This window comes from Ipomoea nil, unplaced genomic scaffold, assembly GCF_001879475.1.
Source record: "Ipomoea nil cultivar Tokyo-kokei standard unplaced genomic scaffold, Asagao_1.1 scaffold1361, whole genome shotgun sequence".
NCBI lineage: Eukaryota > Viridiplantae > Streptophyta > Magnoliopsida > Solanales > Convolvulaceae > Ipomoea > Ipomoea nil.
The window spans coordinates 1308599-1322127 of NW_017617789.1; the positions used below are offsets into that span (position 1 = coordinate 1308599).

General features: G+C 33.4%; 1 protein-coding gene across 1 annotated transcript; it reads right to left on the reverse strand.

Annotated features, from left to right (window-relative positions):
• Positions 1-1255: 1255 nt before the first annotated feature.
• Positions 1256-6553, reverse strand: LOC109185784. The gene is made up of 5 exons (XM_019335732.1): positions 6546-6553; positions 6373-6441; positions 4426-4607; positions 2661-3573; positions 1256-1259 (listed from the first exon to the last, which is right to left on the reverse strand). Exons 1-5 carry the CDS (start codon positions 6551-6553, stop codon positions 1256-1258), a joined length of 1176 nt encoding a protein of 391 aa, XP_019191277.1.
• Between the last annotated feature and the right edge of the window lie 6976 nt (positions 6554-13529).

Sequence of the window (13529 nt, forward strand, 5' to 3'; positions counted from 1 at the left end):
TGATGATTAATAAAAGATCAATGATTCTCTCTGTCTCTAGTCTCTCTTTATTTTGCTTTATTCATATTACTTTTCTGCAATTGAGATGATACAACAGTTCACGCGAGGATACATCCAATTTCACAACAATTTAATTGATTTTATATATATATATATATATATATATATATATATATATATATATATATATATATGTTCTAACCTTAATTTTGAGAGCCCTTTACCCCATTTTCTGACATGAGGATTGTAAGAGGAGGTAAATCACAAAAAATGTATCAATAAGGCATGATTTGAGTGCTTGCAACTTGCAAGGGAGGATTTGAAATCAAATATTTACTAAATTATTACACTCACAATTAACCTTTTGATCATTAAATTATGTACAAGACATTAAATTATTATATATATGTATACACATTGATGTGTGCATGATTTTGGTGGCCCCTATTATTGATTGGGTTGACAAGGACATTCCTCTTGCTTCATGTCTCAGCTGGGCGGCATGCCATGTTACGTTCTTCATCTTCTCATTAAAGCCACACAAAATTAAATAAAGTCGGCAGCACATGTATGTAGTTCATCGCGCATAATCTTTCAAGTGTGTATTTTTTTGTATATTTTTCATATTATTACATTCAAAGAAAATATATTTAGTACATATATTTGAGTAATGAGTACGAGTTTTAATTTTATTGTTATCTAAAAAAATTAATGTCCCAACACAGTGCATGTACAATTAGCAAAGCTTGAGATTATGTTGTAATTCACCTCGGCTTGTAGCCTTGTACTAATGTACTGTACTGTGAATCTCTGATTATTATATATAATATTTTATTATAAATATAATAATAATAATTAGATAATTGAAATAATCATATCATTAAATACGCTTTTTCTGTTTTGTATTATTATTATTATTATTTTAGAAGACCACCAGGCATATTACATCATTACATGTGCGGACTGCATTGTGCAGTCAGGTCGGCAGAAACACGCAAATATAACGGAATACAATTCTCCTTATGATTATGTGTATCTAAAGGTGATGTGAGAATAATGAGAATAAATTTAGGCCATTCATGAAATTTATATTTATATAAAAAATGAAGTCACATATTTTTGCAAATATGTAAAAGAGTTAATTTAAAGATTGGTTTTTGACTATTGACTTTATTTCAAATTTAATTCTTTGATTAAATATTCGTCTAATACGCTTTAAATTTATGGGTAAGAAGGTAAAAGTTAGTTAGCAGAATCACCTATTCCCATTTGCATATTTAAGGATTTTGAAACAAATGATATAATTACATAGAGTTATTAGTAACTTGGTTCAAATTGACTTATGCATCAGCTTGTTCTTTATATTCTCACTAATAATACTAATAATGAATATAATGTATGATGTTTATGAACCCAATTTGTCATCTCAGTAACGTGTCAATTTTTACATTCATACCCTTAATGCGGTGTTTGGTGCACATGAATTGCAACTCAATTTCTTTGCAATTCCAAGACTCAATTAATTTTCTCATTCCTCCACCCCACCCCCCTGAATTGGAATTCCAATGCATTTCCGCTACTCATGGAAAAGGAAAAAAGTGTGTATTGACAAATTTACCCATTATTATTATTATTATTACTTGTATTTTCACCCGTGCGTTGCACGGAATAAATTTGTTATAATATTTTAAATATATTTAAATCGATATACAATTGTATAAATTATAACATCGAATCTATATATAATACAATTGAAGGATTGAGTTGGAACAATTATTTTTTCTGATGTTATCATTGATTGAATTCGAACAAATAACTGCCGAATTAATAGCTAATGTCTAGATGTACGCAATTATGTTTTCCAATGTTTTCATTTTGGGGGAAAAAATAATACATAATATCATCGATTGTATTTACACATTACTGAAAATCTCTCTGTAAACAACATTAGTAGTCGCAACACAATCATGTCCATCATTGTCTAAAGCTAACACCTTCAGGCCATCAAGATGGGTGACTCGGGAGAAAGCCACGTACAATTGTCCGTGATTAAAGACCGATTTTTTAAGCAATAACCCAACATGAGTTAGTGTTTGGCCTTGGCTTTTGTTGATAGTCATGGCATATGCAAGCATCAACGGGAATTGTTTACGCTGGAACTTGAAAGGCAATCTTGTATCAGAAGGAGTGAGGTACATTCGAGCGATAAGAACTTTGGTTCATTGATGTGTCCCATTAACTATTCTTGCTTCAACAATGTGATCTGCCAATCTTGTGATGATGAGCCGTGTCCCGTTATAAAGACCAAGAGAGTGGTCTATGTTCCGCAATAACATAACAGGTGCACCGACCTTTAATGTTAATGAATGATTAGGAACACCGACAATCTCAAACTATTTAAGAATTCAGGAGTGTGTACTTCTGATAGATTTTCACCGTATGATTCTGCCTTACACAAAGAGTCACAACTTAAATATGTTCGACCTTCTGCAGTGTTCATGTCGCACATGTACTGATTAATTTGATCAACGACATCTAAAGTCGGTGAGAGGATCGCTCGGCCTTCTAGGTGCGACTCATCAAGTATGTCATATCTCGCGCTTGGGAAGGTGCTTTCCACTGTAGTTGCTATGGGATCGGGTCCACACTTCAATAGAAACCGTGCTGGAATATCGATCTCTGATAAACCGTCGTTTTCAACTCCTGTAATCCCATCCCCGATGTCTGCAATCCATTTTGAAAACCAATCAACCGTCTGTCTATCTTCATCTGAAGCTAAGCTCCGTAATCTCAAGTTCTTCGTGAGCCTCAATATCTTGCAATTTGTCCAGCGGTATGAAGAATTAATTGTTGCTCCGACAACTACTGGTCTTGTTTCTTTCGGAATAACTGGAAGAATTTGTCTAAAATCACCGCCCAAAACTACTGTCTTTCCATCAAATATCTTTTCAGCACTACCTGGTATGGCAAACCTCAATAGATCCCTCATGGTTTTGTCCAAAGCCTCAAAACAGTGTTTGTGCGTCATCGGTGCTTCATCCCATATTATCAATTTGCTCCTTATTATAAGTTCAGCAAGGTCACTGCCTTGCGATATATTGCATGTGGAATCTTCATTCAATGAAAGTGGTATAGCAAATCTGGAATGCGATGTCCTGCCTCCCGGCAAAAGCAAAGATGCTATTCCACTTGAAGCAACGTTGAGAACAATATCTCCACGGCTCCTTATCTTTGAGGATAACGTTCTCCACAAAAATGTCTTGCATGTTCCTCCGTAACCATACACAAAGAACAATCCACCTCCATTAGAATAAATATCATTCATCACAGAGTCATAAACATTCTTTTGCTCGTCCGTCAATTTTGTTACCAACGTTTCATGCTCTGTTTTCAACAATTCATTGTCATACGCCAACTCTTCGGCTATCAACATATTTTCTATCAAACCCATGTTACTTTCATCTGGAATTGGCATTTCTGGAAAGTCTCTAAGGCTCTTCCCCCACGAAGATAACAAATTCTCCAACTCCACCAGAGCGAACTGTTTCTTATCCGAATCCGATAACACCAACTCTTCATAGTCCAAAAAAGAAACAAAATAAAAATCAACAAATGCATTTATTTATAAATAATGATGAGCAAATAACAAAGTTGAATAAATAGATTGGAGGCCAACAATATATATTAGTTACCACACACTAATCTATACTAATATGAATACGAATATTAATTAATTGGTAAAAAAAATGTAATAAAGCTTAATTGTTAACAAAATTTTATATGAAAATTAACTAATTAGAGAATTGGAAAAAGAATTATTTAATTAATGATATGGAAAAAGAATTTTGTTGGGATTTTAATGAATTGGAAAAAAAATTAGTTAATTAATGATATGGAAAATTACAACAAAATTCTAATATATTAGTTAATTTTCATATAAAATTGTAGTCAATATATACTGTAAATAAATTTTGTAATTCAAATGTGATTCTAATATATTATTACTTACCGTACACTAATATATACTAATATGAATATTAATTAATTGGTAAAAAATTAATAAAACTTAATTGGTAACAAATTTTTTTTATGAAAATTAAATAATATCTAATGAATTGGAAAAAGAATTTCGTTGAATTATCATTTTCCCTTTTTAAGTACATATTGACTTAAATTTGTGGTATTAATTCATTAGATATTCATATTAGTATATATTGACTAATATATTACAAAATTTAACCAAAAAAAGAAAAAGGAATAAAAAAGAACAACTTAGTTATTTATAAATAATGAAAAACAAATAACAAAGTCGAATAAATAGATTGGAGCTCGATATACCTGGATTCTGCATGACACGACGTCGCTGAACCTGTGCATCCTCGGCAAGAAATTCTCAAACGGCATTCTAAACTACTTCTGGCTTACTGAGTGAATTTGAAGTGAGAAGTGTAGCAAATAACCTTCGCAAAGCATACGTGGATGCCCAGTAACTCGAATCAGTAATGCCGTCAATGTACTCCTTGTCATCATCTAATAATCCATATTCATAACACGCATCCCTAAACGAATTATGAATGACCCCTGCAACAGTGTGAAAATCCTTATGGCTAAAAGGTCCACGTACCAAATTTAAAAGACATCTAAGATAATATAATTCTCCACACTACGGTCAAATAGATGGAGGACCAAATCGTGTCAAAATTGTAAAGTTAAGGACTTAATTGGTTGAAATTGAAAGTCGAGGACCAATTTGTGAATTTAGCTATAGTCGAGGGACCATTTTAGGTATTTACTCATGAAAAAGATATGGTGGTTTATATATAACGATTCATGGAGAGAATTTGACCCAAAAAATTATGAAATGATTAATATGTCCTTCAACAATTTGGAAATTCAAAATAAATTGTTAATGATAACAAAATTTGAGTAATGGATTAAATTAACTATCACTTTCAACATAATTAAAGGAAAAATTTGTATATGATAATAATTTATGGATTGTGTCTACAATTTATGTATAATTAATAGACTAAAATCGCGATTTTCTCTAAAAAATAACATTGTTTTAGTAAAAACTAATATCATCTTTTTAATTCGGCGAAAATTAAATAAAAGATGCTATGACATTTTTATAAATATGTTGAACTTTTTCTCGTATAGTGAAAAAGAATACTCTTAATTATGAAGTTAATATATATAAAGCACGGATAAGGTTTTTAAAAATCTGTTTCAATTAATGTCCAAGGTGGGCAAAAAAATTAGAAATCCTAAAAAGATCGAAGCTAATTTCCAACCACAGGGAAAAGATAGCTAAACTAGTAGGAAAATTTAGGTATACAATTCAAATTTTGAATTTTTAATCTTTTTTCATATTCATATTTCGTAACTTTGTCAAACTGCTAGATCTCAGTGTTGCATTATGTTTACTTCTCAATGATCTCTCATCCTATGACTGGGCTATCAGCAGGTTGTCATTGGACTTGGCCCTCGACTTTCGCCGAACCATCGATTTGAACTCGTGACTTTGGCTCTGATATCAATTGTTGGATCTCAACGCTGCACAATGTTTGTCAAGCACACTTAATCACAGAGTATTTTGGTTATCTGATTGTCATATCCTATTCAAAATCAATTGGTGATAAGTAAGTGGACATTAACCAAATTACTCGCATCCCTCCATGATAAGCCACAACACGTCAACACCACGTCTCTAATCGAGCAAGAGCTGAACTCGGCCAATCCGTTGACGCCCAACACAAACTAGACCCCATGAATCACTATTAAGCTATGAGGAGGTAAATTAAATCAATATAACTTAACGACTCAATATCAAACTGTATACTTTTACGCACAAGTAATTCAACCCAAACGTAAACTTTGATATTCGTGACAAGAGATAAAGTGACTAAATTTTTTGACCACAAAAAAATGATTTGGCAATACTAACCACTTTGGTAGTTGATAATAATGAGAAATGATTGTGAGAATGGCAAAAGCAACTAGAAACACAACTTTCAAGCAAAAAAGTCTTGATTTATAACCACTTCAAAACAGTCAACAATTTAAAACTGTTTAATGATAAGAAATAACTTTTCAAAAAAACGTTATTAGTTACATATATAAAACTTCAAATTAAACACTCCAAATTAAATCATATTCAAGTTCCATATTTTATATCCAACCAGATGCAATGAACACAATAATATCAAATAATAGAATGCGTCCATATATATATACACAACAACAAGAATTAATCACAAGTGTCGGTTCAAAAAAAAAATGATGATATGATATTATGGAGTTTGGCAAAATTGCAAGTCGGCAAACCCCCAAAAATGGGGTCCCGAAAATGATGAACATATAACGACTTGCCAAATTTGCAAGTCGGCCAACCCGAGTGGTACCCCAACTTTCCAAAACCTTCCTGAGAGAAACACCTTTCTGTCATTTCGACAAAAAGGGAAACTATTCTCTTCAGACACAATTATTACTAGGTTCGATCGTACCTGCGGCCTCTTCTGCTCTGCCTTTTCTTCTTTATCTACCTGTCCATGGTCGTTAGAGTATCCACATTAGTTGATTCTCGTTGTGAATTTTAAGGAGTTTTTATAAATGTGATTGAGAAAGGGAATCTGGGAGGAAGAAAAAAAAAAAAATAGTGTCAGGAACGCAGTCAGCGCGCCTGACACGCCCAGCTGGTGCGTGCGTTGGGCACCATTGTGACAGCCACGCAAGACTGTCACAATGCTTATTTCTTTGGTGGGTTTCACTTCTCTCCTATTCTTCCCAACCCTTGCAGATGAACCCCTTCCCTCTCTCTCCTACATTATCTATCATATTTGGCATCCACTTTTCTGACATTATCCTTCAAATCTCCTTTGATAATGTTACTCTTAGAATATATTCATTAGACATAGTTTTTAAAGAATTTTTATAGAGGTGACTAGGATAAAGAATATTGAAAAGAGAAGGAAAAGAAGAAGAAAAAACTAACAAAGGAAATAACGGGCCCAGTGAGCGCATGGTGTGCACATGCTCAACATGTCGGACTGAACGTTTTAGTTGTGCCTCATGCGAATCAGCACGATCTTTCTCATATTTGATGGATCCACTTTCAAATGAAAACCAGGGTTCTTGTAGGAAAACTTCAAACATTCTCTCTCATATTTCTCTCTCTTCCACTTATGCTTTGTCCCCACAAAAAACTACCTAAAAATTATTTATTGTGGATATCCCTAATTGATAGATAGATAAACATTCATTTACCTAATAAGCAGCATGCATGTGTTAGTTTATATGGTAATTTGTAATTAGCTGCGCCCACTCTCATTATTCATATATGCATCTACCTAGCTTATATTTTTTTTCATAATTTGTTGCGAGCATAATTTTTGGTACCTTAATAATTGATGATCAACTTAATGCATGTAAGCAATTAATCAACGTATATATTATTCCCAAAAAGGTTAAATCTCCAACCCTAAGGGCTCCTCAGGTTTTGGTCGACAGAATATTTGGGAGAATGTAAATAATGATAACTTAGCTTAACACAAAAGCTAAGCTAGATATTTGCTTATTGCGGGCGTACAAGGTACCTCTATCACTTCGAGAGGTTGCTCTCACATTGTCATTGGTGAGACTCTTAATCAATGTATATATGCATATAGATGTGGTAGACGTTAACTCACTACACTTTAGGCGTAATCTCCTTTTGAGGACGTTTAAGTAGCTTAGTTGTTTGTCATTATTCAATCAGAACTCCCTTCGAGTTACGACGTTGTTGTAGAATCAATTGGAGCAGATTGAGAATTGAAATAAAATTCTTGAGTTCAAATCAATAAAATAAAATCGCTACACATTTTTGTAAATAAATATTAATTCTCAGTTATCAACTAAACATATTCATTTTTCAGTCCTTAAAAAAAATTATAGTTCTGCCCATGTTTGTATGAGAACTTTTATGATACTTGTGTAGGCACAGTATTTTATGTTTACATGCAATGTCTCTTACATTATTAGTTGGTAATGATATTTCGGCGTTTATTCTGAACTGCCTTAATAATCGGATCTTCCCCTCTAACCTGAACAATACGGATGTGGTGCTCATCCCGAAGAAGAAAACCCCTGAAGTGGTAGCAGATTTTCGCCCAATAGCTTTGAGTAATGTGATCTACAGGATAATGGCGAAGATGATTACACAGAGAATGAAGCCTTTGATGGAGAGTATAATATCGGGCTCACAGAGTGCTTTTATTCCGGACAGGCTGATTACTGATAATATTCTTGTAGCTGCTGAGGTGGGGCATTTCTTGAATAGAAAGCAGTGTGGGACTGTAGGATGGGGTGCACTCAAACTTGATATGGCCAAAGTCTATGACCGTATGGAATGGCCCTTCCTCCGTGGGATGCTGTTAGCCCTGGGCTTTGATAGTAGGTGGATTGAGTTGATTATGTTATGTGTCACTACTGTGTCATATAACTTTATGATAAATGGCTCCCGTAGCTCCTCCATTACGCCCACGCGTGGTCTCCGCCAGGGGGATCCGTTATCCCCTTACTTGTTTATTATATGTGCAGAAGGGTTGTCAGTTTTATTGCAACGAGCGCAGGAGAGAGGATTAATACATGGTTGCAGGGTTGCTAGAGGGGCACCTCCGATCTCTCACTTATTTTTTGCAGATGATAGCCTACTATTTTTCAGAGCAAATATACAGGAAGCATCTGAGATAAAAAATTGTTTGTTATTATATGAGAGTTTATCTGGCCAGAAAGTAAATTATCATAAATCCAGTATATGTTACAGCAGAAATACAGGACAGAATGATAGGGATGTGGTAGCACAAATACTAGGTGTTACTCAAGCTCCAAATTTTGGGAAATACCTAGGACTACCCTCCTTTGTGGGCAGGAACAAGAAGGCTACATTTGCATATATAGAGGATAAAATCAAGCAAAGGAGGGCCCGAAACGGAGCGGTATGGGATGCCTGTCTACCAAGGCCAACGAAATTATTGTCAATTGCAGCGGCCACAATGAAAGCATGGAAGGATATTCACCATCGTGCCCCGTCACAGCCCTGAACGGCCGGCCGCCTCCTTACTGCCGAACAGCAACAACTGACGCCGCTTGGACCGAACGCCGAAACTGCCGAGAATGGACTGCCCCCGCAGCATGCCACCGCTCCGAAATCCGCAATTGGCGAGATGATGACACCCGTCAAATGCTACATGGACGTGAGTTATCATCGAGGAACCAATGCTGCAGCTGTTGGTGCAGTACTCCTCGATGCCAATGGCCGCTACATATCTGCTTTCAGCGCCCCGTTAACAGGTTGCCACTCACCGCTCATGGCCGAGACATTGGCATGCAAAGAGGTATTATCATGGCTTAAAAGGAGGAATGAACTATCTATACAGATTCATACGGATTGTCAACAGCTACAGTGCTACTTATCTGGGCCACCAGCCACATCACGCTCGTATTTAGGTTATGCTATCGATAGTTGCAGAACCTATATATCTACCTTTACTTATTGTTCAGTAATTTATATTCCTAGATTACAGAATTTATTAGCTCATACATTAGCTACTTCAGCACTTAGTTTCGCTACTGCTATGTACTGGGACAATGTTCCACCAGACTCTATTTTAACTCTTCTATAAATACAACCGCCAGGTTGACTTTCAAAAAAAACAAGGGTTCGTTATTTGGGCATCAAATTCTTTAGAACATTCACATTAGGCATAGATTTTGAGAGATTTTTGTCAAATTACAAGGAAAGATGAGATAACGAACAAAAAAAAAAAAAAAAAAAAACAATCAGAGGAGGAAAAAAAAAATATAAGCTTTTACGCATCATTTGAGCACGCAAATTGTGCTGAACGCGCGAACATTGATCTCTCATTTTCTCCACACAGGCCCCACATATTCAATCCAAAACTGTACCACACCTCTTGCAAGGATCTCTCCCCTACTTCTCTTACTTCCACATAATATACAATGCATCAAAAATTCTAACGGGAATGCTCTTAGTAATTATATATAAAACTCATCATTAGCCTTAGCTTTTCATTCTCTAATTTTGAACAAATGGCTTAATGACCAATCAAAAATGAGAAAGAAAAAAAATGAAAAGGTCATTCATTACCCATGCATTAAACATGGAACATTAATATTAATACTCAGTTTAATCATCGATTATAGTAATTTTTTCGATTTAACTAGTTATAAATAATTTTTTGTGCTTAATTAGGTCATCGACTTTGATGGTTTATACAATTGAGTCCCCTATTAAGATAACTTGGTAATTTCACCTATATTAATACTTAATTTAGTCATTTACTATAACCCAAATTAGTCTTCGACTATAGACGTTTTACCCAATTTAATCCCTAACTCTAGTAATTTTTCTTGATTTAGTCATTAATTCTAACAACTGAGGATTCAATTACAAAATCGTTGAAGTCGAGGACATAATTAAGTACAAAAAGTAATTTAAGACTAAATAAAAAAAAATTACTATAGTCAATAACTAAATTGTATATTAATTCTATATACACATATACGCATATGTGTATATATATGTATTATATATATACTCCGTATTTTTATATCTGTATTTATTTTTATGTTAATTATTTATTTTTCTTGATTTCAATTCTTATTTATAATTACCAAATAAAGAGAAAATATACTTAAATTCATTATCATTATTAAATATTTGATTCTAATTATCATTTTGATTCTAAATTTTTAATGTTTAAACCAAACTCTCCAAGGTGAAGTGTGCAGTGGTACGTGGTGCATGTGCAAGCGTACGTTGGACACGGTGCAATGTAAAAATTTCTAATGTTTAAACCAAACTCTCCAAGGTGAAGTGTGCAGTGGTACGTGGTTCATGTGCAAGCATACGTTGGACACGGTGCAATGTAAATATGTAATTAAGCAGCATGCATGCAGTCTCCTGCAAATACCAACAAGCCACTACCATCCAACGCTGCAACCAACCACCATATTAATTATATTTGCCTCTCTCTCTCTCTCTCTCTCTCTCTCTCTCTATATATATATATATATATATATATATATATGTAGTGGATGGTTCACATGCGAAACTTCTCTCAGGTAAAAAATAAGGTGAGATAACGAGGAAATTTTTTTAAAAAAATACGTTTCATGGCAATTACATGGATGCAAATGATCAAGTGTTTCGAATTGATGCATCTTAAGCTTCAAACTTATATGCACCTTAAGCTGTAACATAATGCACTTTAAGCTTTAAACATATGCACCTTAAGAGTTAAATTATTGCACCTTAAACTAGAAAGTGACACACATTAAACATTAAACATACGCACCTTAAGCTTTAAGGTACACACCTTAAGCTATAAACTTATGCACCTTAAACTTTAAACTTAAGCACCTTAAGCTTTAAACATAGACACCTAAAGTTATTATAAACTTAGGCACTTTAAACTTTAAACTTAAGCACCTTAAACTTTAACCATAGACACCTAATGCACCTTAACCTGAAAAATAATATACCTAATTAAGCTTTAAATATACGCACCTTAAGAGTTAAACCGATGCACCTTAAATTAAAAAGTGACGCACCTTAAACTTTAAACATACGCACCTTAAGCTATAAACTTAAGCACCTTATGCTATAAACTTACGCACCTTAATTAAGTTTTAGACTTAAGCACCTTAAACTTTAAACATACGCACCTTAAGCTATAAATGTATGCACCTTATGCTATAAACTTACACACCAAGTTTTAGACTTAAGCATCTTAAACTTTAAACTTAAGCACCTAACGCACCTAAATTTAAAATTATACACTTTAAACTTTAAACTTACACACCTTAAACTGTGTAATTACCCAAAATAACCATAATGTCATTGCATTTTTTTTTTTATTGTTCTTCATTCTGAATGGTTGATTTTGCTAAGATCAAAGTGATTAATTCAATATATATATATATATATATATATATATATATAAGTCACCGTACGTGTGTTACCTGGCCTTTGACTTGTTCATCCCCAATTCCTCATTTTCCTTCCCTTCACGTACTGCACTGCACTGTCCGCCCACTTTTTTTTTCTCCGCATTCACACATACACTTTGACGGTTTCACTTTATTAATTTTCTGTCTGGACCGACTGACATGTTTGCCGCTACTTAAGCTGCAATTGGGGCAAAAAAATTTGTGATCAAACAATATAACTGTGTCTCTTTCAAATAGGAAATCATAAGTTTAAATTTTAGCGGGACATTGACTCTTTGTGTTTTAATAGGTTAAGAAAGTATGTATGAACAAATACTAACAGAGTCAATAATAATACTCAAAAAAAAAAGTTACACTTTGTGTGAGCCAAATTATATCGTGGACCAAGGTCTGCATTGTAGTGTAAATTATATGCATAAATATTCATTTTATTTGTACACTGAAAGTTTATTATTTGATGATAATATACCAAAATATAATCCTTCAGTATACAAAATATAAACATTCAATATATTAAAAATGAAGTTTATATCCGTAGTTTACCTTGTAAGATGAACTATGGTCCATGGTATAATAATTGTTTGTGTGAAGTCCGCTTTCTGACCTTAGTCAGCACAAAATCAAAAGAAAGTGAATTAGTCTAAACTATATATAATTAACTAGGTCAAATTAAGAAGGTCAATAGATAAATCTTAAATAGACTACCAAACCAATTGTTTATCCAACTCAGTTAGGGACTTAGGGTTGCTTCTAAGTAGCTGGTTTATATTTTATATATATATATATATATATATATATATTCAACATAGCTTTTAATGGCTTTTAACTAAGCGCACCATAATATTAAAAGAAAAAAAAAATTCTTTTTAAAAAATTGCAAAATACGTTTACTTATATATTTAGACAAGATCAATTCTTACAAAATATTATACCGAAATGGGGAGGTATAAAATCACTTTGGTGTATGCACTAGTGTAGAAATATTAGGGTGGAGGGGGGGAAATTATTTTGTGCAACCGTGTGCACTATGCATGGTGCACACTGTTGCAAATGATGTCGTTCCAAATTAAAAAAAAAATATATATATATATATATATATATTTATTTATTTATTGCATCGATCTCATAACTTTTCATATAGGAGATGTCATTACATATCATCTGAGCACAAGGTGCTTGACTTATTATTATAATTTGATTGCATTTATATTGTGCTGGTATATATAGGATAAAACTAATTCAATCGAATCTTAATTAGACCCCATTCAGTAACAACCATTTTAAAAGAGTTGCCAAAATATTATATATGTTAAAATTGGTCCAAAATAATTTTTTGTGACAACAAATTAAAGTCAAATGTTTATTATAAATTTTAATCCTAGATCATACTTAGTTGTCGTGATGCATTCCTTCCTTGTATATACATGTAGAAATTCCTACAACAAAAAATATATAATAATTTGGAATTTGGTCAAAAGGACGATTATATTCCTAGACGACACACTCTCTGTGTGACA

What these genes read in the sequence shown, in the direction of transcription:
- LOC109185784 (XM_019335732.1), bottom strand. An exon ending in TTGGCCGACTTGCAAATTTG is followed by an intron (nt 4,608 to 6,372) that starts GCAAGTCGTTAT and finishes TGGACCTTTTAG; the next exon opens with CCATAAGGATTTTCACACTG. An exon ending in TCTCACTTCAAATTCACTCA is followed by an intron (nt 3,574 to 4,425) that starts GTAAGCCAGAAG and finishes TGGACTATGAAG; the next exon opens with AGTTGGTGTTATCGGATTCG.